This window comes from Zingiber officinale, unplaced genomic scaffold, assembly GCF_018446385.1.
Source record: "Zingiber officinale cultivar Zhangliang unplaced genomic scaffold, Zo_v1.1 ctg228, whole genome shotgun sequence".
Taxonomy (NCBI): domain Eukaryota; kingdom Viridiplantae; phylum Streptophyta; class Magnoliopsida; order Zingiberales; family Zingiberaceae; genus Zingiber; species Zingiber officinale.
In genome coordinates, this window is record NW_024589903.1 from 80002 (window position 1) to 107949 (window position 27948).

The window sequence follows — 27948 nt, forward strand, 5'->3', positions numbered from 1 at the left end:
CAGGAGGAGCAGCAATAGGCGCAGCCGCAACCTGTCGTGGAGGTCCCCGTGGTGACTCACCTAGAGCTCTCCCATCCTTCCACCGAACGTCCCCATTCTGTCCTATGATGCCAGACTTGGAAAATGCCCGTTTCCCAAGTCTGCAGTCCTGCTTGACCATCTTGACTATTCTACCCTTGGAGACATCAATCTGAAGGGTCTCGAGCCAATCTGTAATGATATGCCCATAAGGCATATAAACAGTGAAGCTGTTTGGCTCACTATAGGAGATGATCGAAGAGTAGATGTTGGACATGATGTCAAAGTCGAGACGCCGACGCAATCCATAAAGCATCAGGCAATGATATGGTCGGATTTCAGACAAGGGTTTAGATGTGATTGGCAGAAGGCAGTTTGTGACAATCTTAAAGAGGATGTAATCTTGGGCAGATAATCTCAAGGCTGCAAAAGTAGGAAAATCAACATCTAATTCATCTAGCCCACCCGGTCTAGGATGTCTGAAGAAATACTCATAAATAGAGTCAGATGTGACATCAAAAGGTGAAGGTAAGGGGTCTGGTAAGTCAGGATATATCGAAAAGATATTTCCGGAACACCTCCGGCAACCTAGATAGTCAAAGAAGGCAGAGAAACTGAAATCAAGAGTTTGCTTAGCAACTTTTGTTTTATAACTTACATCATTAGTTTGATGAAGATTGTTATAAAACTCAGATACTAAGTTATAATTGATATCTCGTTCTAAATAGACAAGTGAATCAAGTTTGTAGTAGGCAATGATTTCTGACACAGTTGGACAAAATTCGTCCATGAATTTACGATCCACAGACCTACAAGGGAGTAATTTAAAAGTTCTTTGTTTAAAGGCTTCCTCAAAATGGTGGTTTGGAAATCTCCCGGAGACAGATGATTGAGGTCGGGAGGGAGCCTTAGACTTCGACTTCTCAGGTGACTTAGACTTAGAGGTTCCTTCACCCACTAGTTTCTTCCTAAGGGTTAACAATGTGATACAATGGGGCAAGTAAGTGAGCACCGGAGCCACCAACACCCGAAACAAAAAGCACAGATATGGTGAGAAATGAAACCGAAATGCTAAGGTGAGTAGGTCTAGGGAAGTATGGAGTTACCTTGGTGCCATTGAAGTGTCTTTTGGCTAGGGCTCTGACTAGGGCTTTGGCGGGCAAAGAGAAGAGAAGAGTGGAGGTGTAGAAAAGAGTCGGCTAGGGGTTCCACGTGAAAGGAGAAAAGAAAGGATCGGGAAGTTTTAAGGGAGATGGGTGTTAGGTGTTGAAATGATCGGACGGCTGTCCGATCAGGAGATATCAGGAGCCTCCTGATCGGTCCCTGGACCGATCCGGGAACATTCTGATCGGTCTGTAGACCGATCAGAAGGTGATCAGTGGCCCTCTCTGCGTACCAGACTGACCTGATCGGTCCCCGGACCGATCAGGGAACCTTCTGATCGGTCTGTAGATCGATCAGTGTCTGATACTGAAGTTTCTCCAGGAATTTCAGTAACTGAAATTCGTAGAGGTGTTCGATAGAAGTTTTTCCAGTAAAACTTCCAAATCCAGTACCTAGACCCTGAAGAATCTACAAGCATAACTATTTCCTAAAGATTATGGTCTGAGATTGTTTATAGCCCGAGAGTTTCAGATATTTCAAAAACAGACAACTCAAGGCTTGAGAATTGAAATTTTTCGACCTTGTTATGTATAGTTTCAAATTTGTCAAAATATATTCAAATTGCTATCATTACTTCAATAGCTTGTCTTATTTTCAATCAGAATCATGAACGGTATCGATCAAAAATATCAATCAACTCATTAACCAAGGTTAGATAAAATCTAGGTAAAAACCCAACCAAGTTTCCTTGGTTGGAATATATGAGTAAGATCTAGGAACCAAATACACATGAATTATGTAATGGTCTTCCCCATACTCAATTTATGTCTCTTCAACCTAATTATTCAAGGGATGCATGATACATTTTGAATAATTCGACTGACCCTAGCATCTCACCCCATTTCTAGCAAACAAAAATCATTTGTTAACCTTATAGTTTGTGTGAGATGTTCCCAAGTTGCCCAAATTAATTTCCCCTTTTTTTTCTTATCGTTTTAATTGTCCTTATTGATCATAATGGGGTCCTAATGGCCTATTGAGCCAAACACATTCCCAATTCTCTCCTCAAATGACTAAATTCATTTTTCGGAAGAGGTTTGGTGAAAATATCGGCTAGGTTTGACTTGGACTCAACATATGTGAGTGCAATGTCTCCCCTAGCTACGTGATCTCTAATGAAGTGATGACACACTTCAATATGTTTGGTCCTTGAATGATGGACTGGATTTTTCGTTAGGTTTATTGTGCTGATGTTATCACACAACACTTGTACTCCCTTATACGAAAGCCCATAATCTTCTAGAGTGTGGATCATCCACAACAATTGTGATACACTCTCTCCCATGGCAATGTATTCAGCCTCGGTCGTGGAAAGAGCAACGCAATGTTGCTTCCGACTTGACCAACTAACTAATGATGAACCTAAAAATTGGCAACCCCCACTAGTGCTTTTCCAATCCAATTTGCACCCAGCATAATCAGAGTCGGTATAACCTATCAAATCAAAAGACTCAGTACGAGGGTACCAGAGACCTACACTAATTGTTCCTTTAAGATATCTCAGAATCCTCTTAACTGCAATTAAATGAGATTCCTTGGCACATACTTGATATCTAGCGCACATGCCCACAGCAAAAAGTATGTCCGGTCGACTAGCTGTGAGATATAGAAGACTACCGATCATGCTTCTATATTGCGTTAGATCAACTGGTTTTCCATTCTCATCATTGTCAATGCGAGTGTTCGTCGTCATTGGAGTGGATACTTCCTTAGAGTCACTCATTTTGAATTTCTTGAGCATCTCTTGAGTGTACTTCGTCTGATGAACATAAATGCCATCTCGAGTTTGTTTGATTTCGAGTCCAAGGAAGAATGTCAATTCTCCCACCGGACTCATCTCAAACTCACTTTCTATGTGAGTGATAAATTCATTCAAATAGCTCTTGTTATTTGAGCCACAAATTATGTCATCGACATACACCTGGGCTACAAATATGTCTTCACCATCTCTATGCAGAAATAGTGTTGGATCTATTTGACCTCTTACAAAACCCTTTTCTAGTAAGTAAGTTGACAATCTTTCGTACCAAGCTCGAGGTGCTTGTTTAAGCCCATAAAGAGCTTTCTTGAGCTTGTACACGTGGTTTGGAGCTTCGGTATTCACAAACCCCGGTGGTTGTTCAACATAGACCTCTTCTTTAATGAAACCATTTAAGAAGGCCGATTTAACGTCCATTTGATAGAGCTTGAAGCCTCTATGTGCAGCAAAAGCTAACATTAAATGAATGGACTCTAATCGATCCACGGGAGCATAAGTCTCATCATAATCGAGGCCTTCGACTTGACTATAGCCTTTGGCTACAAGTCTTGCCTTGTTTCTTACGACTTCTCCCTTTTGGTTTAACTTATTTTTGAAGACCCATTTGGTTCCAATAATGGTGGTCTTCTTAGGTCTAGGAACTAAGTCCCACACTTGGCTCCTTTCAAATTGACCTAACTCATCTTGCATATCTATGATCCAATCAGGATTGTGTAATGCCTCATCAACTAATTTTGGTTCGATTTCTGAGATCAAGGCAACCTCATTAGACTCATTTCTAAAGAATGACCTAGTCCTAACCCCTTGTTGAATGTCTCCCACAATCTGGTCTTGGAGATGACTAGAAGCTATCCTAGAGTGCCTTGGTGTTGGCGGTGCCTCATGAATGATCTCACTAGACACAGGCAAGGGCTCAGTAACAGTCAAAGGATCAGACTGAGCCCTCTCTTGCCTTTGCTCATCATCATCGGAGTCAATTTCGACTCTTTCTATGTTTTGATCATTTAAACTTAGATTTCTAAGTTCAAATTGAATTTCTCTTATATCCCTTGATTGATCATTTGATTTAGGAATTTCTTCAAATGCTACATCCGAGGATTCTTCAATCAATTTAGTCCTATTGTTGTAGACTCGATAGGCTTTGCTGGTGAGAGAGTACCCGACCAGTATCCCTTCATCAGCCTTAGCTGTGAACTTTCCAAGATGATCCTTGGTGTTCAAGATAAACACCTTACAACCAAACACCCTAAGATGTTTAATTGTAGGGGGTCTCCCAAACCAAAGTTCATGGGGAGTATTTCCTAAAAACCTATCTATCAAGACTCGGTTTTGCACATAGCAAGCGGTATTTATAGCTTCATCCCATAAGTAGCTCGGTAGTGAGTACTCATTGAGCATGCTTCGTGCAGCCTCTTGCAAGACTCGGTTCTTTCTCTCCACAACCCCATTTTGTTGTGGGGTCCTTGGAGTAGAGAACTCATGCATATATCCTTTTTCTTGACAAAACTCTAAAAATCTATGGTTTTGAAATTCTTCACCATGATCACTTCTAATTGTTTTAATTGTTGTTGATTTTTCATTTTCAGTTCTTCTACAAAAGAAAACAAAAATATCTATGGTTTGATCCTTATTTTTTAAAAAGAAAGTCCATGTATATCTAGTAAAATCATCAATGATCATTAAGCAGTATCTACTTCCATTCAATGAAATAACATTACTGCAATCAAACAAATTCATATGCAATAAATCTAAAGCAGTAGACGTACTTACAGCGCTTTTACCTTTATGAGACGCTTTTGTTTGCTTACCCTTTTGACATGCATCACATAATGTTGTCTTTTGGTACTTGATGCTTGGTAAGTCTCGCACTAATCCTTTGTTGGCCAGCTTTCGAATATTCTTCATATTTACGTGGGCCAACCTTCTATGCCACAGCCATGATTCTTCTTCTTTTGACATGAAACACTTAACAGAGGCATTAGTAGCACTTTTAAAAGATACTTTATAAATGTTGTCTACCCTTGTGCCTACTAGTACCGTGTCAAGTGTGTCAATGTGTTTGACCAGACATTGACTTGAATGAAACTCAATTGTGTAACCCATATCACACAATTGGCTGACACTTATGAGATTAAAGGTCATCCCCTTGACTAGAAGGACATTTTTGATTTGGAGACATTCGGATATATGAATATCTCCAACTCCTATCACCTTAAGGCTACCATTATTACCAAAGGACACACTACCTCTATTTTTGTTTTGAAGGGTAGTAAAGAGTGACTTGTCCTCGGTCATGTGCTTGGAGCATCCACTATCAACAAACCAAGTTGATAGATGCTCCCCCTTGACAAATGTCTACAAGACACGAAAGATAGATGTTTTAGGTACCCAAATCTTGGGACCTAATGCATCTACAATGAAAGACCTAGGAACCCATGCCTTGGTCACACCCTTTCTAGTCTCATGAACCCTAGAAGCATGTGATCTATGAAATTGGGTTCTAGACACTAGGGAAATGAAACTAGACTCCTTAGGTTGATATCCTAACCCAGCCTTGTTGTAGACTGCCCTTTGGGCATTTAGAATCATATCTAAGGTCTTAGAGCTAGTTGAGAATTTCTCAAGCATTTTCTTGAGTTTCTCAACTTCACTCTTTAAGGCTTTGTTTTCATCCTCAAGAAGCTCTTGATGTAGATCATCAACCTCATCTTCCCTAAGGGTCTTCAATTGTTCTACTTCATCTTTTAATGATTTAATTTCAGTTTTTGATTTCTTAAGCAAAGTAGATAAATGTGCAATAGTTTTATAGCATTTTTCTAAGTGAGGAGAAGTTACCTCTTCATCATCCGAAGATGATGAAGCCACGGCTGATGTATCACTTCCGGAATCCGATTCCTCCCTTGCCATGAGTGCTAACTGACGAGTGCTTTTCTCCTTCTTCTCTTCCTCCGATGAGCTTGAAGAGGATTCATCCCAAGTAGCTTTTAGAGCTTTCTTCTTCTTGGCCCTTTCCTCCTTCTTCTTGAGTTTTGGACACTTGCTCCGATAGTGTCCTTTCTTGCTACACTCATAACACGTAACATTAGTCTTATCAACATTTTGATCAATAGACTTACCTTTCCCTTTGTATCTCTGGCTCCTTCTCATGATTCTTCTCACGAAGTTGGGCATCTCGCTTGATGATGATCCACCTTCATCATCGGACTCGGAGGAGGATGAGGATGTAGAAATTTCTTTCTCCTTCTTTTCTTTCTTCCTTCTTTTCTTTCTTCCTTCTTCCATCCTTGCTCTTTTCTCCTGCAACTAAGGCAATACCTTTCTCTTTTTGACCCTTGTTAGCAAGTTCATGAAGTTCCATTTCACAAAAAAATTCATCTAATTTAACAATTGAAAGGTCCTTGGAGACCTTGTAGGCATCTACCATAGATGACCACAAGACATTCCTCGGAAAGGCTTTGAGAGCGTACCTTACAAGATCACGATTCTCTACGCGTTCATCTACGGAATGAAGACCATTGATGATCTCTTTGAACCTTCCGTGTAGTTCACTTACCGTTTCGTTCTCCTTCATGGTGAGATTTTGTAGTTGGTTTAGGAACAAGTCTCTCTTGGCGATCCGAGAGTCTCGGGTTCCTTCTTGGAGCTCGATGAGCTTGTTCCACAAATCTTTTGCACTCACAAATGGACCTACCTTGACAAGTTGATCTTTGGCTATCCCACATTGTAGAGTGACCACCGCCTTGGCATCGGCTTGTCCTTTGCGAGTTTGCTCGGTGGACCACCTTGACGATTCTAGTTCCTTACCTTCTTCGTCCTTCGGAGGTGTGAACCCTTCCTTGACCGAGAACCACATGGAGATGTCGGTCTTGAGATAGTACTCCATACTGCTCTTCCAATATTGGAAGTCTGCTCCGTCGAAGTAGGGTGGACGATTGGTGCTAAAACCTTCCTTCATAGCCATCTTCTTGCTCTTTAGGGTGTTAATCCGGATGAAGAGCGCCTTGCTCTGATACCACTTGTTAGGACCTTCGGATGGCTAGAGAGGGGGGGGTGTGAATAGCCTCCTCTAAAACTCAATCAATTTCCTCACAAAGATTTGTTAGCACAGCGGAAATAAGCAAAAGGAAACTGATGCAAAGAAAATAGACAACCCACCACTAACAAAACGATGTACGTGGTTCGGGGATAACTTGCCCCTACTCCTCGGTGTGTCCGTAAGGTGGACGATCCCTTGATCTTTCGGTAGATCACACCCCGGACAAAATTCGGCTAAGTATTTCTCCTTCTCGGTGGAGTAACCTCTCCACAAAGTCACAGAAAAGATTTGAAATGAAGCACAAGACTTACAGAGTTCAGTGGCTAAAGGAATGAACAAATAAACTTACAGCCACGAAGCAAAACGCGAAGACAGAAGGGATTCCTCAGCCAAGAGCTCAACAGCACAACACTCTTGCTTGATTGACAGAGAGTTTTTCAAAAACCTTACCAACCCTCTCTTCTTCCTTCTTCTTATTCTGCTTTCTCACTGTCTTCAGCCAGAGCCGAATCACTGTCACCTGTATCGATTCACTGCGACCAACTCAAGCATCACCAATCACTCTTCCTCCTCATCTGGTTCTCTGAACTCACACCAATACCATCCATGGTCTTCACTGGTGTCTCTGAGCTCAAACCAATAAGCAAGAGTCAAGCTGTTGCCAACTGATCGCAGCCAGTGAACGTTGACGCTCCAATTGCACCATTTGCAGCGAAACACAGCAGAAAGAGCACTTCGTCTTATTCTTCTGATGGAGCTTAATTTGAAATTAAGCACTGGCACGATACCTGCAACCTGTAACTCAAAAATCTCACAGTAGATGATTTGATCAGGTGAATCAGAAATCACAGAGAAACAGCAGAAGACAAATGACATTGTTGTGGATCGATCAACAGACCGATCCATAGCCTTCCAGACCGATCAGGACACACCCTGATCGGTCTGGGATGATGCTGATCGGTCTGTGGATAGATCAGCCTATGGGTGGATCGGTCCACAGACTGATCCCCCCTATCGCTCTGAATCCCATCGCATCCCATCGCTTCATACTGATCGGTCACCAGACCGATCAGATAACCCACAGATTGCTTCTGTGTGGTTACTGATCGGTCACGAGACCGATCAGATAATCCACAGATTGCTTCTGTGTGGTTACTGATCAGTCACGAGACTGATCAGATAATTAATGTATCACTGGATCGGTCGACAGACCGATCCAGACAACCAAAGTATCACTGGATCGGTCAACAGACCGATCCAATGTCTCTATGTTAGTTTTAGAGCTTCCCAGCCCTAAACCCTAACGTCTTCCTGGTCCAGAGAATGAGCTACCAAGCCCTCTCTGACCTAGTCTGGAGAACAAGCTACCGAGCCCTCTCCGACTTCCACATCCGATCCAGAGACCGAGCTACTGAGCCCTCTCTGAACTAGTCCGGAGAACGAGCTGCCGAGCCCTCTTCGACTTCGTCCGGTCCAGAGAACGAGCTACCGAGCCCTCTCTGACCTAGTCCAGAGAACGAGCTACCGAGCCCTCTCCGACTTCGTCCGGTCCAAAGAACGAGCTACAGAGCCCTCTCTGACCTAGTCCGGAGAACGAGCTACCGAGCCCTCTCTGACCTAGTCCGGAGAACGAGCTACCGAGCCCTCTCCGACTTTGCGTGCCAAGTATCCGTACTTGGACTTTCCTCTCCACATGATCAACCTTGATCATTAATCAGTCTGAGTCTAATTAATATCTGATACAAACTTAAATCAGTGTGAACATCAAAACAACAGCCAGGTCAGACTGTATTAACACAAACCATTGGAAAGTCGTAGTGAAATTAGGAATTAGTTTATCTTAACTATATAATTACACTAGTACACTTAGAGTGTATTGAGTAGGACCATTCGAGGTCGTTTCTTTTATACTGAATTTATAAAGGAACAAAGACCTCAGTTATTACGGAAGTGTGTGCTCTTAATCCTAATATAATAACAAGCACATATATTTGATATTTATTTCTTTAATTTATCAATGGGTGAGATTTAGTTCGATAAATCAATAAGCCCGATAAGTTGGGAAATGTTATCACTTATAGTGTGTGTTGTTGATTATAGAAGAAAACTGTGTCCTAGTAATCTAGGTTGATAATGTCCTCAAGATGAGCTCATAAGGATTGTCATGTTAAACCCTACAGGTGAACTTAGTCCGACATGACGATAAGGTTGAGTGGTACTATTCTTGGATTAAGATATTAATTAAATGAGTTGTCAGTAACTCACTTAATTAGTGGACATTCGACATCTTAAACACAGGGAGACTAACACACTCATAATAAGAAGGAGCCCAAAAATGTAATTTGGGATTGGTGCGGTAGTTCAATAATAGTTTTCTAGTGGAATGAATTATTATTGATAAAATTAAGTTGTGTGTTCGGGGCGAACACAGGATGCTTAATTTTATCGGGAGACCAAAACCAATTCCTCCTCTCGGTCTCTATCATAGCCTCTTATTTATAGAGTACTAAACCCACCTATACCCACTTTCATACCCATGATAAGGGGGCCGACCAAGCTAGCTTGTGGATCAAGCTTGGGTCGGCCAAGCCTTGGTTCATGGGTGGCCGACCCTAGCTTGAACCCAAGCTTAGGTGGCCGGCCCCCATTAATTTAAAAGAATTTTAATTTTAATTTTTTCTTATGTGAAAGATATAATTTATTGGAGAGAATTAAAATTAAAATATCTCTTCTACAAAAGATTAAGAAAAGAGATTAGATCTCTTTCCTTATTTGTAGATAGGAAAGATATTTTATTTTCTCTTTGAAAATTATTTACATGTTGAAAAATTAAAATTATAGAAATTTCTTTTTATCAACCATGAAGGGATTTTAAAGGAAAATTTTATTTTTTAAAATTTCCGAAGACAAATAAGGAATTTTTAATTGTTGATTAAAAATTATCTTTTTTGCTCTTGTTTGATGTGGCCGGCCATGACATGATGATTTAGGAAATTTTGTTTTATTTTTCTTAATTAATTCATGTCAAGGAAAGTTTAAGAAATTTTATTGTAATTAAATTTCCTTATTTACCAAAGCTAAGGAATATAAAAGAGGGGGTTGGGGTGCCTTCATGAGATACAACTTCTATTATTCTCTCCCTCTTTTTCCTTGGTGTTGTGGCCGGCCATCCTCTCTCCCTCTCTTCCTCTTTGTGGTGGCCGGATACTACTTGGAGAAGAAGAAGAAGAATGAGAGAAAGCTTGCATCCCTTGGAGCTTGGTTGGTGTTTTTTCTTCATCCTTGGTGAAGCTTTTGATTTGGCCGAACCTAGCAAGGAGGAGAAGAAGGTGCTTTGGAGGGTTCTCATCTCGGAAGATCGTTGCCCACACAACGTCCGAGGTTAGAAGAGGAATACGGTAGAAGATCAAGAGGTCTTTCTAAAAGGTATAACTAGTATTTTTCATTTCCGCATCATACTAGTTATTTTTGGAAATAATACTAAATACAAGAGGCATGCGATTCTAGTATTTCGAATTTGTTTTCGATGTTGTGTTCTTTGTTTTTTTTTCCTAGTGATTTGATTATTCTTTTCGGTTAACCTAAAGTTATTTTCGGAAATTAAATAGTAGCTTTCCTTAAAAGGTTTTGTCTAGTCGGTGGTGGTTGTTCCCATATCCAAGAAGGTCATGTGCCTCGCCACGTCAGTACTGGAAACCAATTATGGAAATTAATATTTAATGGAATTAATAACTTAGGTGATTTGGATCGAACGTGTTAAGTTTCGCAGGAGATCCAAGTCAAAACCTAAAAGAATAAATAGATTAAATTTTGGATCAAACGTGTTAAGTTCCGCAGGCGATCCAAGTTTAATTTAAAAGAACACATGGTAGCTAGGAAAAGGTTTAGACCTTTGTACAAAATTTTTGTACAGTGGAACCATTAGGTTTTCCGAGTAGCAACCAACAATAAAGGATGCTTCACTAAGATGTTTCATTTCAAAATTACGAGATAGAAATGACTTAGTTTGAAGCAACAGATCCTTATTATTGCTCGCAAGCAATATATCATCCACATACAAAATAAGTATAACGAACTTGCCCCACTGAACTTGCGAGGAAAAGAGGGAAGTTGGCTCGTAGCGACGTCTTTGGTGTTGGCGTGAGGAGGAGAGATTGCAGGATGTGGTTGTGGGAACTCGCGAGGAAAAGAGGGAAGAAGGCTCGGTCGACGCCGGGATGAGCAACGCCGGCACGATCCCGTGCTATGGACAGAGGCGACGGTGTGGTGAGGGGAAACGCGAGACTCGGGAAGGAGGGAGGTCGGCGGTGTGAGAGCTAGGGCACGGGAACTCGCGAGAGGGAGAGGGAAGGACGGAGTTCTGCGGAGGAGGAGAATGTTAGGATCGATGGACGCGGCTAGAGAGGGGGGGTGTGAATAGCGGCCCCAAAATCTTCGCGTTTCTTCCTACGATTAGGGTTAGCGCAGCGGAAATGAAACCGTAGAAACGAAAAGGAAAAAGACAAACCTCAAAGTCGATGGATGTAACGAGGTTCGGAGGTGATACTCCTACTCCTCGGCGTGTCCGTAAGGTGGACGAGCCCTATCAATCCGTCGGTGGATGAGTCCCCGGAGAACCGGCTAATAAATACTCCTTGTGGGTGGAGAAACCTCGCCACAATAGCTTGCAACAGCAATATGGAAATACAAAGAAGAGCAAGAACAAAATACACAATGAATGTACGAATACTCGCTTGCCTTCTCGTCGACTGAAGTCCCGGATGAAGCACCAACTTCACGGACGAATGCCAACAAGCAAAGCTCAAGAGCACAGCTTTCAGAAGAACAGCAGCTCAGTTCAGAGGAGGAAGAAGAAGTGAAGCCCCACTGTAGAAGCCCTTGAACTCCTTTTATAACCTGCACTGCACCTGCGAAGAACAGAAGACAGAAGACTAGCCGTTGTGAGCCAACGGCTAGGGCTGGACCGATCAGAACATCACCCCGATCGGTGTCCTGATCGATCGTGGGGACCGATCAGCTCTATGCTGATCGGTCCCGCCGATCAGAATACTCTCCGAGAGTTGCCCAACTGGCGTATCTGATCGGTCCCGGGGACCGATCAAGGCTTCGATCGTCCCGATCGATGAAGCTCTGAGGCACCGATCGCTTCGATCGGGTCTGCATCGATTCAGTCTTGGTTTTGCCCAAACCAAGTCCAAACCAATATCCGTCAACCTTGACCTCTTGGTACATCATGCTTAGCATCCGGTCACTCCCTTGCTAAGACTCCCCATCAAGTGTCCGATCAACCTTTGACCCACTTGGACTTTTCTCTTCGTGTCAAGCATCCTCCCTTGACCTACTTGACCTTCTCAACACCGATGTCCGATCACCCTTGATCCATCTGGATTTTCCTGCCGGCTTCACTCACCGTGACTTTCACCTAGCTTCACTCACTAGGGTTTTCACCGCTTCACTCACCGTGATTTCCAACCGCCTCACTTAACTTTCCAACCGCTCTCACGGACTTTCCCACCGCCCTGGCTTCACTCACGAGACTTTCCCACCGCCTCACTCACAGGGACTTTCCCACCGCCTGGCTTCACTCACCAGACTTTCCACATCCGGTCCAGAGAACGAGCTCCCGAGCTCTCTCGACCTCCCGAGAACGAGCCACCGAGCCCTCTCCGACTTCCCATGCCAAGCTTCCATACTTGATTTCTCCGTGCCAAGTCTCCATACTTGACTTTTCCCTGCCAAGCCCTGCTGGACTTTTCACCATGCCAAACTCCCTGCTGGACTTTTCCCATGCCAAGCTCCACCGCTGACTTTTCCCGTGCCAAGCTCCCTGCTTGGACTTTTCCGAGTCAGGTCAACTCACCTCGGGTCAACCAGGTCAACCTTGACCACGGGTTGCACCACAATCTCCCAAGTTTGTATCCTTGTAAAACATCAAGATACAACTTTTCTGTTCACGTCAAACATTGTCAAACATAACTCGTCAAACATCAAAACACAACTCGAGTCAAGTCAACTCGAGTCTGGTCAACCAGGTCAACCTTGACCTAAGGTTGCACCAACAATCTCCCCCTTTTTGATGTTTGACAAAACTCATAATCAAGTTAGGTTAACCCGATAATCTAACTTAGGTTTTCCAATGTTCTTCCCTGAACATTCTCTAGACATTCTCCATTCTCCTTTCTACTCTCCCCCTTTTTGACACACATCAAAAAGAGTGAATCAAGGTTAAGAGTTTCTTTCTAATGAAAGTCACATACCTTTCATTGAAACTCTTAATTTCCCCCTTGATACTAAGGTCCAACAATTAACTTAGTGATAATCTCATATCACTCAAGTCTTTAGGAGTAAAAACTCCCCATAAAAGTCAACTCCCCTTGACTAATAGGTAAAATTCCCCCTAAAGGTCAACTCCCCCTTGACCATTGCACCAACAATGTCTTGGAGAGTTTCAAACCTTCAAAATACCAACTCCCGAGCTGAAATTTCAGACAACCAGTCGAATTTCAGCAATTTGGCACGCAGTGACCGATCCACACAGACCTGGACCGATCAGGGAACCTCCTGATCGGTCCACGACCTCTGATTTCTGATTTCTGATTTCTTCTCCCGAAATTCAGAAACCTCTAGAAAATCACAGAAAATTCTAAAAATTGTAAAATTTTGAGGATACACTCCTCATAACATATACTATCATGGAAAAATAGTTTTCTATGAAAATAAGTTCCATTTTCAAATCTTGATACAAAGTTCAAAAGTCTTTGAAATAGCTCAAAGTTAACTCATCTTTGTATCACTTTGCTCAATGATGAATGCTATCACTAGAAAAGCTTCATCAAGGTTTTTCAAATCAATTTTGAAATGATTTTAAACCATTTAATTTGGGACCACAATCTTTGGGCTAAATGTACATGACTTGTACATAAGCTTTCCCTATGATCCCTAATTTTGAATTAGGCTCATCTAGGTACAAGAACTATGCACCTTGTTCCTAACTCATCATCCTAATATCTCACACACATCTAAGGTATATCAAACACATCCAAGTCAATTTTGATGTGAGATATGGGTTTAGGTTATCTTAGGCTAAGGTCTCATGCATTTTCTAAACATCAATTTGATCTCCATATCAAATTATGTTTTTAACCTTAAATCAATTTCATTGATTATAAATGCAAGAAATGATGACATGGCATATAATGATATCATACATAATAACATGTGCCAATGTCATGATGTCATGGCATAAAGTATGAAACTTAAATAAAGCATGACATATAAATAACCTAAGCATTATCATGACATTTCAAATGATCATAAATTAAATATGATGTCATGACATGGCATATGACAAACAATACATGGCAAATAGCATATAAAGGTATAGAAAATACCTAATTCTAGCCTTAGTTGTCATTTTTGATAATTTTGATCATTTTGCCATAAATTCTATATTCCTAAGTGTAATAGACCTAAAATCAAATACAAAAGATTTTTAGATCACTATGTGCCAATTAGATTGACTCTAGACAACTCCTCAAATTTGATTGGCACATTCTAATCACCTTAGGAATAATTCTTAATTTCATTTTCAAGGCTTGATTATACCTTGAAAAATCCTAAAGTGCCACATTTTGCCATGATTAGGTTAACTACCTATTCAAGTAAGGTTGGCACACCCTAACTCATCTAGCGTGATGAAATCACGCTCCTAGGAACCCAATACCTATTGGAGCTCATTGGGTTCGCTAAATATTCACTAGGGATGACTTCCCTAGCAACCCTCCTAATGACCCTCCTAGGCTTTGAAGCCTTGGTCATTTGGGACTCATCAAGATCAACTCTAGGGGTGACTCCCCTTGTGACCTTGGTGTTGTTCTTCCTAGCCCTAGGTTTTGTTCCATAATCGAATGGAACATTATGATAATTGGGCTTGACTACTTGGGACTTAGGTTTGTGACCCAAACCTTTCTTGTCCTTGGACTTGAGTTTTTGACCCCTAGACCCTAGAGTCAAATCCTTAAGAGTCTTTTCTAGAGAGTCAAGTCTTGACCTCAAGACTAGATTTTCTTTCTCTAAGGCCTCAAGTTTTAACTTGTCATTTGTCTTTGAGGTACTCCTAGGCATATGTCTAGTAGTTTTGGGATTCCTATCTAGGTTTCCCTTAACCTTAGATGAGTTAATCCTAGGGTTGACATTTCTAGAGTTATCCTTACCTAGGCTAACATGTTTAGCACCTAAGCACATATATTGGTTCCTAAAGTTAACATGCTTATCATTATTAACAATTGCAACAAAACTACTAGCATGTGTCTTATTGCAAGAGTGAGACTTAAATGTTACCTTAGGGTTTGCCTTCGCTCCCCCTATTGACGTGCTCGGTCTCTTGTCCTTGTGAGGTTGCCTCCCCCTCGGACATTGACTCCTATAGTGTCCCCTTCGCTTGCATTGGAAGCACACCACGTGCTCCTTGCCCTTGCATGTTGGGACTCCGGCTTCCTTGACCTTTGGCGCCGGTGGAGTCTTCCTAATCCTCCTTGGACACTTACTCTTGTAATGTCCATACTCCCTACACTCAAAGCACATTATGTGTAATTTATTTGAAATTGAAATGCTTGAGTTACCTAGGGTTGAGGATGGATGAAGACTTTCTTCTTCATCCCTTCCGGAGGTAGAAGCTTCTTCCTCTTGCTCCATTCTTGAAGAAGAACTCTCCTCCTCTTCTTCCTTAGATGTTGAGTAGCCCTCAACTTCTAATTCCTCTCCTCCATGATGTGAGCTACTTGGCTCACTTGACTCCTCTTCATGACTTGAAATGGAGCTTCCCTCATGGAGCTTGGCCAAGTTGTTCCACAACTCCTTGGCATTGTTATATCCACCTACCTTATACAAAATGTCATTAGGTAATGAAAATTCAAGAATTTTTGTTACCTCATCGTTGATTGTGGATTGGTGGATTTGCTCCTTCGTCCACTTTTTCTTCTCTAGGGTTTCTCCGTCTTTATCCACCGGATGAGTAAACCCTACCTGCACACAACTCCAATGAACTAGGTTAGTCATAAGAAAGTACTTCATTCTTACCTTCCAAAATGCGAAGTCGTCGCGATCGTAGAAGGGTGGAATCGTGACGTCTTCTCCAAATAACTCCATTCTCTAGCTCGTGCTCCCCCGAGTGTTGATCCAACGAAGAATGACCTCGCTCTGATACCACTTGTTAGGATCGATGGACGCGGCTAGAGAGGGGGGGGTGTGAATAGCCGCCCCAAAATCTTCGTGTTTCTTCCTACGATTAGGGTTAGCGCAGCAGAAATGAAACCGTAGAAACGAAAAGGAAAAAGACAAACCTCAAAGTCGATGGATGTAACGAGGTTCGAAGGTGATACTCCTACTCCTCGGCATGTCCGTAAGGTGGACGAGCCCTATCAATCCGTGCGTGGATGAGTCCCCGGAGAACCGGCTAATAAATACTCCTTGTGGGTGGAGAAACCTCGCCACAATAGCTTGCAACAGCAATATGGAAATACAAAGAAGAGCAAGAACAAAATACACAATGAATGTACGAATACTCGCTTGCCTTCTCGTCGACTGAAGTCCCGGATGAAGCACCAACTTCACGGACGAATGCCAACAAGCAACTCAGTCAAAGAAGCTCACACGAAGCTTCGGAGCTCAGCAAAGCTCAAGAGCACAGTCAGGAGTAGGAAGAAGAAGAGAAGCAAGCGACACTGTAGAAGCCCTTGAACTCCTTTTATAACCTGCACTGCACCTGCGAAGAACAGAAGACAGAAGACTAGCCGTTGTGAGCCAACGGCTAGGGCCAGACCGATCAGGCATCACCCTGATCGGTCTGGGGCTGATCTGATCGGTCGTGGGGACCGATCAGGCTCTATGCTGATCGGTCCCCAGACCGATCAGAATACTCTCACAGAGAGTTGCCCAACTCTCTGTGCGTATCCTGATCGGTCCCGGGGACCGATCAAGCTCACGATCGGTCCCCGCATCGATCAAGAAGCTCACGAGGCATCGATCGCTTCGATCGGTCTCTGACCGATCCAGTCTTGGTTTTGCCCAAACCAAGTCCAAACCAATATCCGTCAACCTTGAACTCTTGGTACATCATGCTTAGCATCCGTCACCCTTGACCTGCTAAGACTCCCCACCAAGTGTCGGTCAATCCTTTGACCCACTTGGACTTTTCTCTTCGTGTCAAGCATCCACCCCCTTGACCTACTTGACCTTCTCAACACCGGATGTCCGATCACCCTTGATCCATCTGGATTTTTCCTCCCGGCTTCACTCACGGGACTTTCACCTAGCTTCACTCACTAGGGTTTTCACCGGCTTCACTCATTAGATTTCCCAACTGCCCGCTTCACTCACCGGGACTTTCCAACCGCCTTCACTCACCAGGACTTTCCCACTGCCTGGCTTCACTCACCAGGACTTTCACCTAGCTTCACTCACTAGGGTTTTCACAACTGCCTGGCTTCACTCACCAGGACTTTCCCACTGCCTGACTTCACTCACCAGGACTTTCCCACTGCCTGGCTTCACTCACCAGGACTTTCCACATCCGGTCCAGAGAACGAGCTCCCGAGCCCTCTCTGACCACAGTCCGGAGAACGAGCTACCGAGCCCTCTCCGACTTCCCATGTGCCAAGCTTCCATACTTGGACTTCTCCGTGCCAAGTCTCCATACTTGGACTTTTCCCGTGCCAAGCTCCCTGCTTGGACTTTTCACCATGCCAAACTCCCTGCTTGGACTTTTCCCATGCCAAGCTCCCTGCTTGGACTTTTCCCGTGCCAAGCTCCCTGCTTGGACTTTTCCGAGTCAGGTCAACTCACCTCGGGTCAACCAGGTCAACCTTGACCACGAGTTGCACCCACAATCTCCCAAGCTTGTATCCTTGTAAAACATCAAGATACAACTTTTCTGTTCACGTTAAACATTGTCAAACATAACTCGTCAAACATCAAAACACAACTCGATACATAAACCTCTCCACAACCTTGATCACGTACACACGGATCACACACAAGAGCTAGAAAGACTACTAATAAGAGTTAACCACCCCTATTTCATCAACCTTGCTCAAGCACTCCGAGTTCTATTAAATAGAGCTTGGGAGCAAAACACCTATTGTTTTTCCCACCACCAGTCAACTAGTAAAAACATCAGTCGATTGGTCCTAAATGTAATTCGACCATTACAGGCCTACAACTCGATACTAGTCGACTGATGAAAGTATCAATCGACTGCTCTACATGGGTTGAACGAACAGAGATATTCTGTTTGCTACCAGTTGACTAATGAAAACACCAGTCGAAAGCTACAACACTGCTACAGTAATTTGTACAATACTGCTATTGTAAAATCCTAAACCTAAAACTTTACCCAAAGTACAATCTCTCATGCACTCGTCCTTACCCACAAAACCTAGACATACTCTTCTAGCCTCCTCTATCAGCCTTGCGTCCCTCGGATGCCTCCCTGAAGGAATAAGATTTCACTGATCTGGATCAACGGTTCACACTGATTCAGCTTGATCTCCTCCATTTTACCTCCAAATCAAGTCAAATTTGATCTGACTCGACCCTAATCCATGACTCTTTGAATTTCCTACAAAACCACTTAAAAATATGAAATTAAATTCCATATTTGTAGGAAATTTATAATTAAGTCCAAAATAAATCTCTATTCACAAATCATGATATAAACACAATATTAAGTATGCGAGAAGGTAGAAAATGCAAAGTATAAGAGCCAAATCAATACACAAAAATACTAGTTATCACTCCCCATCCTTCATGCCTTGCCTTATGAAGCTTCCATCGGCCTTGTCATTGTTGTCAGGTCTTCTTTTGCCAAGAGGTCAAGCCTCTGGGACTTCATCCATTGCCGAGTCACACTTGGACTTACGTTGTCAAGACTACATGCTTGAAATTACACCGCCAAGACTCACCCTTGGACTTTCCTCCTTTGCCAAGATCACACTTGGATTCTTCTTGTTGCACTTGTATCCTGCATACTCACAATGCATATCAAATACAATAATAAACCTAATTTAAACCTTTACCTAAATATCAAAACCTAGAGTACTCAGATTGCTCCAATATATTCTTCCACTGCTTTTTTACCTTTGAATTTTTTTCTTTAGCGTTGTGTCATGCATTTTTTTCTTGGCGTGGTGTCAATTTATTTGCTTGAATTTGTGCGAGTAGTGTTTAAATAGATGTCGATTTGCATAAGTATCATTTTGACCATTTGGAAAGTTTTGAACACCTGACCGAATAGTAGAAGGGCTGAGATTACTCGCTAATGACTCAACGTGGAGGGATGAGAGCCTGGAATTGAACTTTCGATCAGTTGTCTGATCGAAAGGCACGGGAAAACCTTCTTATAACTCAGTGCTCATGCTTGAGAGTCTAGAATTGAACCTCCAATCAGATGGTCGATTCAAGGGCACGGGGAAACCCACTTATAACTCGACGCTAAGGTTCAAGAGTTTGGAATTAAACTTTTTATAGGAAGGTCAGTCGAAGGGTACGGGGAAACTATAGGTCTTGGTGAGACCGACTATAGGGGTGAATAATACTAAAAATAAATTAACTAAATCTCTTACTTTTGCTTAGCAAGGATAGTCACATTAATTAAGTCCAATAATTAACATTAAAAGAAATAACAGAAATAAAGTAAGAGGATAAAAAGATTTACTTGGTTACAACCTAGATGGTTGTTAACCAAAATAATTGAAAGCTCTACTAAGAAAAATCTCCTTTGCATAGGTAGAGTAGCGAACTCTTACAGATTTTGAATGCTCAAAAAAAGCTTGGAAAGTGAATATAATGATTGTTAATGATTTCCTGGCTTTAGGTGATTTTTATAGCCTCTTGAAAAAAATTACCATTGGTTGGAGGCACCTTTAAGAGGATCTAGGGTGCCTCTAAGAGGATATAAGTTTATCTTCTTCTCAACGGTAGCATAATTATAATTGTTCATTAGAGGCACCTCCAAGATCCTATCAGGGTGCCTCCAAGGGAGGCTTTAGGGCGCCTCCATCAAGGCATGAGGGTGCCTCCGTCAGAGCATGAGGGTGCCTCTATCTAAAGCATGAGCGTGCCTCCAAGCTCCTATGAGGGTGCCTCCAAGGGAGGGCTTAGGGTGCATCCATCAAGGCATGAGGGTGCCTCTTTCAAAAGCATGAGGTCGCCTCCAAGCTTCTTTATGACATCTAATTAACCTCTAATCAGTTAATTCTTCCTCGCTCTTCTTTGGGTGATGCTCCGGTCATTCGGAATTAAACTCATCAGAACCCAACTACGATCTTCTTCTCGAGCAGGCTTCCTCCATGACTTCTCATCCCTCGGATGCACTGCCCACTTCCTTTTCATCTGCTATTGTACTCTTCTATAGCACCTTGTTTCTCAGATGCATTGAGGCTGTCAACTAGCTTTCTGTGTCATCATTCTCACTAGTTGCATCTTTTGTTTGACTCCTTGTATTCCTAAGTCTCTGCACACTCAGCCACAAGGCATCAAAATCGTAGAGCCTAACTTAACCCGATTGGCCATATCAAAACTAACCCGGGTACTTACAGAAACCAACTTATAACTCGACGTTAAAACTCGAGAGTCTAGAATTAACCTTTGACCGGATGGTCAGTCGAAGGGTATGGAGAAACTCATTTATAACTCGGCGCTAAGGCTCGAGAGTTTGTAATTGAACCTCTGACTGAGTCGAATGACACCAGAAAGCCCACTTATAACCCTATACTAAGTCTTAAGATTCTGAAATTGAACCTCTAATCGGATGACCGGTCGAAGGGTATGGACAAACCCCCTTATAACTCAGTGGAAAGGCTTGAGAGTCTTGAATTGAATTCAACCTGATGATCAGTCAAAGGGTACGAAAAAAATCTGATTATAATTCAGCGCTAAGACTCAAGAGTCTAGAATTGAACCTCTGACCAGATAGTCGGTCGAAGGGCATGGGAAAATCTGTTTATAACTCGGCGCTAAGGCTTGAGATTCTGAAATTGAACCTTCGACTGGATGGTCGGTCGAAGGGCACGGGGAAACCCACTTATAACTTGGCGCTAAGACTCAAGAGTCTAGAATTGAACCTCTAACCTGATGGCTAGTCAAAGGATAATGGGAACCCCGCTTATAACTAGACACTAAGGCTCGAGAGTTTGGAATTCATGGATCCTGAGCTAAGTTTGTCTGCATTTTCATTAAGCGTGAATATTCAACAGGATATATAAGAACACTACAAGCATATTCTTAGGCTTGATAAGGTTGCAGGTAGTTTACATTCTACGACCGCTCTAAGTCTCTTCCTTTAGTGTCTTGAAGATAATAAGACCCCGAGGCGAGTGTCTGCATCACCTTGTATGGTCTGCCTCGTCGGGGTTCTAACTTGCTGACATTCCTGATCGGCTTGATTCACTTCCAAACTAGATCGCTTACTTGATAGAACTTTGAGATGCCCCTCCGATTATAATTTTACTTCACTTATTGATGATATGGCACCAGCCAAACGATAGCTTTATCTCTGGTCTCATTTATCAGATTGAGCTTTATAAGGCGCCGATCGATGTTGTTTTGATCATATAGTTGTCTTCGGTCGGACTCCAAACTGACTTCCACTAGAATGATCGCTTCTCCACCATAAACAAGCTAAAAAGGAGTTATCCCTATGACTTCTCAAGGCGTAGTGTAATAGGCCCACAACACACTGGCGAATTCTGCCACCCAACTTTTTCCAACATGATCCAGCTTAGTTTTGAGTCCTCTGATGATTTTTTGTTGGTGACCTTGGTTTGACTGTTACTTTGAGGATAAGTTACAGAAGTGAAAGCTTGCAAGATAACATAACTTGAGCACTACTTCCAGATTTTTCGATCCTAGAACTGCCTTCCATTATCTGATATGAGTTTACAAGAATTTCTGAACCGACATACTATGTTCTGTCATAAGAACTTGATAACTATCTGCTCAATTATTTTTGTCGGCGTCTCAACTTCTACCCACTTGGAAAAATAGCCAACAACCAACAAGAGGAATCTTTTCTGGACAAGTGCCATTGGGAAGGGTCCTACAATATTCATCCCCTATTGGTCGAACAAACATAAAATAATTGACTTCTTCAACAATTCTATAGGGTGGTGCGGTATGTTCTGGTGCTTTTGACACGATAAATAAATGAGTACTAGCTGAGTCAAATCGGCATGTAGAGTGAGCCAAAAATATCCATCTAACAAAATCTTCCAAGCAAGTGACAAACCACCCGTGTAGCTTCCACAAGAGACCTGATGAACCACTTATATAATATACTGCACATCATCCAACTCGATACATTTGAGCAAAGGGCGAGAGAAAGCTATCTTACATGTGGTCTCCAACCAATGTAAACCGCCCGCCCCTTTTTTTGATCATATGCATTTGCTCCCGATCGGAGGATAAAATTACTTGACGGAAGAATGAAATTAACGATGCTCTTCAGTCACTCTGTCACTCTAGCTCAGCTTGTCGTTCAATATGAGCTATCAACAAAGTTTGCTCCATAGGTTTGTCTAGAGTCTAAGGGATTAAGGAGCTAGACAATTTGGCTAACTCGTCGCCCTCCTGATTTTCTACTTAGGGGATTTTCTGTAAAGTCACTTCCTGAAATCTGACTTTCAATTTCTCAAAAGCCTCCGCATACAACTTTAGTCATTCACTGTTGATTTTGAAGTTGTCTGAGAACTATTGAGTCGCCAACCAGGAATCAGAGTAGATTAGGACTCGGGTAGATCCCACATGTTTCGTAGCTTACAGATCGACTATCAAGACTTCATACTCTACTTCGTTACTAGTGGCTCAATAATCCAACCGAACGGACAACTACAGTCTGTCTTTGCAGGGTGATATCATTTGAATTTTGACTTCACTGCCTTGCTAAATAGACGATCCATCCACGTAGATTTTTCAAGTTTCTTCTACTCTAGACTTTGTATCTCAATTACAAAATCGGCTAAGGCCTGAGCTTTGATAGTAGTTCGGGGTTGATACTGTATGTCAGATTCGCTAAACTCCATGGTCCATTTGATCAATCTTTCTAAAGCTTCCGGGTTATTGAGCACTCGAACCAGGGTGCTATTAGTTAATACTATGATTGGATGCGAAAGAAAATAGGGACGTAACAGCGGTTAAAACTAGCCCATATGTCAATTTCTCAAGAGCGGTGTAGCAGCACTTAAGATCTTTTAATAAATGACTTAAGAAATATACAGACCGTTGTTCCTTCCTCTCATGTCATTCTAGCATAGACCTGACAACACTCTCAATGGCGAACAAGTACACCCACAATGGCTCGCCCATTATTAGTTTAGCAAGTACATGTAAAGTAGACAATTAATCTTTTAATTCCTTCAGCGCTTTGTCACACTTTACATCCCACTAGAACTTAGTAGTTCGATGGAGTATTTTCAAGAAAGGTAGGTTCTGATCGGACACTCTCAAAATGAAACAGGACAATGTTGTGATCTGTCCGGTCAACCATTGTGCTTTGTTTAGATTCCACAGAGGAGCAATGTCTTGGAGAGACTGTACTTGCTTGGATTAAGCTCGATCCCCCTCTTTGTTGCTGCCAAGGAGCTGCCCACTCTTGGCTTCAAACAAATATTGGTCAGGTGAGGACTTTAGATTGTCTTAATATAAGATTAGGCTGCTAAGCATTAGTCTGTCATGCGTTTGGCTAATCCTTATCTCTATGTTCACTTTGTGTGTAAAGGAAAGTGCTACCGATGCGGACATCGGTATGCTTTCTAGATACAGATATTCTGAGTTTCACCGTGATGGACAAAAGTTAATAAAGGAAGGATTAATGGTTCCAGATTTAAATCACAGGGGATTTACCTCTGATGAGCGTGTTCTTCCAAAGGAGGATGCAGTAAGTTTTACCTATCTTGGCATTTGCCCTCCTTATTCACGTTAATTTCTTTGAGACTTATTCTTAATTTATTTATTTTTTACCATATTCAGATTTGAAAGTTTGTAATTTAGTACATATCATTAGATTAATTCTAATTCCAAGCCATGTATCTATCTGAAACTTTGGAATCCATTAAGTTTTTAGTTAGAATCCACGAAAGTACAACTACTTTAACTTTCTTGCATACATATAGAATAGTATCTGACTAGTTCCTTTAGGTAATTTGAACTGTCTTTGCATTTTTACACAGTTGGTTTTTGTAAATATTATATTATTTAGTGCGATAGGTTCATTTACTAATTGCAGACCATTCAGTTATGTAGATTAAAGTCTTGAGCTGAAACTGTTTCTTCATTTACTAATGATTGCAAGAATCCAAAGTTGTCTTACTTTTGTCTCTATTTTCTTAGGGCTGTTGTATTTGCTTAACTTCTTATGAAGATGGAAATTCTTTACTTTCTCTTGTCTGCAATCATCATTTCCACTCTTCTTGCATCGTCAAATGGCTTCGGATAAATGCAACCTGCCCCCTTTGCAAGTATCACATACTCAATGGTTGAGATGTTGAACTCAATACTAGATCCATTGGCTCGGCTCCTAGTAAAAACCACTACTGTAATTTGTATTTCTGAATCAAACACTGTACAGATATAGTTTCACAGAGATGTTAAAAATGTACATACATCTGTGATGTATTATTATATGATTTTGTTTGTAGATTGAGAACAAAACATTCGTGTTCAAGAAACATTTTATTCCTTCTGTTTCACTACTATTTTGCGTCCATCAATAGCAGCCCTTTTGCACTATGAACGAGTGGATACAACACTTGATTGTGCATTCAGAATTCCAGTAGCATTCTAAAACATAATTATCCAATAATTTATTTTAAAATTCATATGAAACTATAGAATCCATGAAATCCAGATTACAGAGCTATCAGACCATCATGCTTTCTTCACTGAAGATTGCGTCTCCTTCTCCCACTGGTAAAAGAGGCTTCCATCATAAATAGCTTGTATGGTATCCTTGTGCAGGAATCCATCTTTATCTTTGCCCCTATTATAAAGAAGTTGCCATTCTGTCTGGCTCGCCAACCTAGACAAATTCCCAACACGAGAATGAATTTTCAGTTATCAGATAAAATCTTCAGTTTGTTCCACTCCGTTAAAGCTGAAACCTACCTCCCTTTGCTGTCATTGGGCTCCCCATTCGCCTGGAGCATCTCCTTCAACTCCTCTGATGATATTGCTTCAGGGTTTGTCTTGGCATGCTTCTTAAATATCTCTTCGAATTTGGAGACCACGAACCTAAATTTAATACCCATGCAAATCCAACAAAAATGCAAAGGAAAGATTCAGCAGCAAGGAGATAAAATTTAGGACAAGATTTAGCCATCCATGTTCAAGTTCTCAGTAGGAAAAATGTAAATGGTACGTACCTCCCCTCGGTGTCATAGACCCCAGAGTCACTTCCATGTTTGCCTCTCTGAATGTTCTCCACGTAGATTGGCAAAGAAGGAAGCGGAGATTTACCCTACATTAAACAAACATTCAATATAATCAAGATGATCAACTAGAAAGGAACCAGTATTTTAAATGATCAGTCCTTCCACAATTTCTTTGATAAACACACAAAAAAAAAAACTACTTGATCCACTCACAGGGGGGCAAGTTTTGGCGCTGAGGAAGCCATGGATGAAAGCAGCGCTGGCAGCAGACAAAGCCACGCCGGATCCAATCGCCCGAAATCCTGCACGTCCGACAACTACGATCAATCCACCGACAAAGGCACAGAGAAAGACAGTGAGATATGGAACCTTGGTAGGTCTCAGACGGGTAGATGACGCCGTCGTTGTTCCTGTCGAAGAAGGCGACGTGCTTCTGCAGCGGCGTCAGGTCCGCCTCCCCCTCGCCTGCGCTGCCTGGAACCAAACAAAAAGGCGTCACCTTCTTCCAGTTGGCCGGATATTGTTTTTACAAGGGAGTGAGAAATCTTGCTTACCTGTGGAAAGAGAAGACGACGCCATCGATTGCGCAAATAGGAGGAGGAGGATCGATGCGATTAAATACATGATCACAGCAGTAAATGCTGTCGACGTATAATTTCCTGACACGAAATTGTTTTAAAATTTCAATATATTTTAGGATTATGGCTTTCGTGGATGCTACTCAATCCGATTCAAGTTCACAATTTGCTTGTTTGTTCTCAGGAATGAATAAATGATGGTGTTTGCCAGTTGAAATCCATCGGCATGAACCAATTCAGAATAAGAGGAAACAAAACGTGAACGTATCGATCAGGATTGCGGTAACGTATCGATCAGGATTGCAGTAACGTATCGTAACGTAACGTAACGATCAGGAATGCAGGATTACAGTAACATATTGTATTGTAACGTAAACAATTTTTTTTCACGAATGAATTTCACAGAAAATAATTAATTAGTTTGTTATTTTTTTAAAACAATTTGATTAATCTTCTTCGAATTTTTGTTTTTCCTTTGCTCACTTCCAAATATATAAGGAACGTTAAAGTGGGCAATATCAATACACGCTATTCTTGTGAATGGTAGAAGTTGGCTTACGAATGCATTGCTCTCATGGACGATGATGTCCAAAATCAGGAAAGAGAGAGGTGGCTTTTGAGGTTGATTATGAAAATTATAAGCAGAAGAAGATGGTGCTGAATGATAAAAAAAATATAGAAGGAAGAAAATATCAGTAAGTAGGTCATGATAATTCTCGTAAAAATATAAGCCGTATGAATTTTAGACAATCAAAATAAAAATTCAAATAGAAAAATCAAGATAATTCTCGTAAAAATCTAAGCCGGATGAATTTTAGACAATCAAAATAAAAATTCAAATAGAAAAATAAAAACATATGAGCATGGATCTTTGTTTTATCGAGAATAAGACATAAAAAAGTAAATAATATAATTACAAAGAACCTGAATGTAGTGTCAATCCAACAATCTTATGAAAGAAGAAGAAGGAGATACCCTAATCCTTTGGAGACCAACCCATTATATAGTGCACATCTATTATCAACCTATAGATAATCATAGATGTGGGACTATAAATCTATATATATACTGAACATCTATTATTAGCATATAGATGATAATAGATGTGGGACTAAAGATTCTACACATACATGGTCTACATCCAATAACCGAACCCAATAAGCATAAGTTAGATCACTTTAAAGGGTTCAGATCGTATTCACATATGCAACTTAAAAATAACCCCACCTAATAGAGATAATTATATCTAACAATATCTCATTTGGGCTATATGTGTGTTGTATATGGAATATAAGTAAAACTTTAGTTGACATCAAATTTTATGAGTACAAGATATCCTTGCAAGCAATCTGGTCCATTAACTTCATTAGTATAGGACTAAAGATGTCATAGCTACTGTATATGATCGTAACAAGTCCCAACAATAATCACAATATCAAAAGGTAGATGTGCAGGGTGAAAATTACATGAAATGTGATCAGTACATGTCAATTTTCAACTGGTCCTAAGATGATCTCAAAAGAGGTCAAATCATATTTGCAAAATACTTTATGTTAAACTGCAATAACACATCATGATTCACTTTATGATTCCAAAAGAAATCTGTATCATATTCATATCATAAAGTGAATCATATTTACAAAGCAATCTCAAAAGACGTATAATTTCCTGACATGAAATTGTTTTAAAATTTCAATATATTTTGGGATTATGGATTTCGTGGAAGCTACTCAATCCGATTCAAGTTCACAGTTTTCTTGTTTGTTCTCGGGAATGAATAAATGATGGTGTTTGCCAGTTGAACTCTATCGACATGAACAAATTCAGAATAAGAGGAAACAAAACGTGAACGTATCGATCAGGATTGCAGTAACATATCGACCAGGATTGCGGTAACGTATCATATCGTAACGTAAAGTAATGTAACGATCAGGAATGCATGATTGCAGTAACGTATTGTAACGTAAACAA

At 41.3% G+C, this 27948-nt stretch overlaps 1 protein-coding gene across 1 annotated transcript; it reads right to left on the reverse strand.

The window, feature by feature from the left end:
- Window positions 1-24707: 24707 nt before the first annotated feature.
- Window positions 24708-26058, reverse strand: LOC122036964 (probable peroxygenase 5). The gene is made up of 6 exons (XM_042596392.1): window positions 25954-26058; window positions 25769-25873; window positions 25613-25701; window positions 25391-25485; window positions 25134-25259; window positions 24708-25047 (listed from the first exon to the last, which is right to left on the reverse strand). The coding sequence occupies exons 1-6, from the start codon at window positions 26021-26023 to the stop codon at window positions 24897-24899; spliced, it is 636 nt and encodes a 211-aa protein (XP_042452326.1). The 5' UTR covers window positions 26024-26058; the 3' UTR covers window positions 24708-24896.
- Between the last annotated feature and the right edge of the window lie 1890 nt (window positions 26059-27948).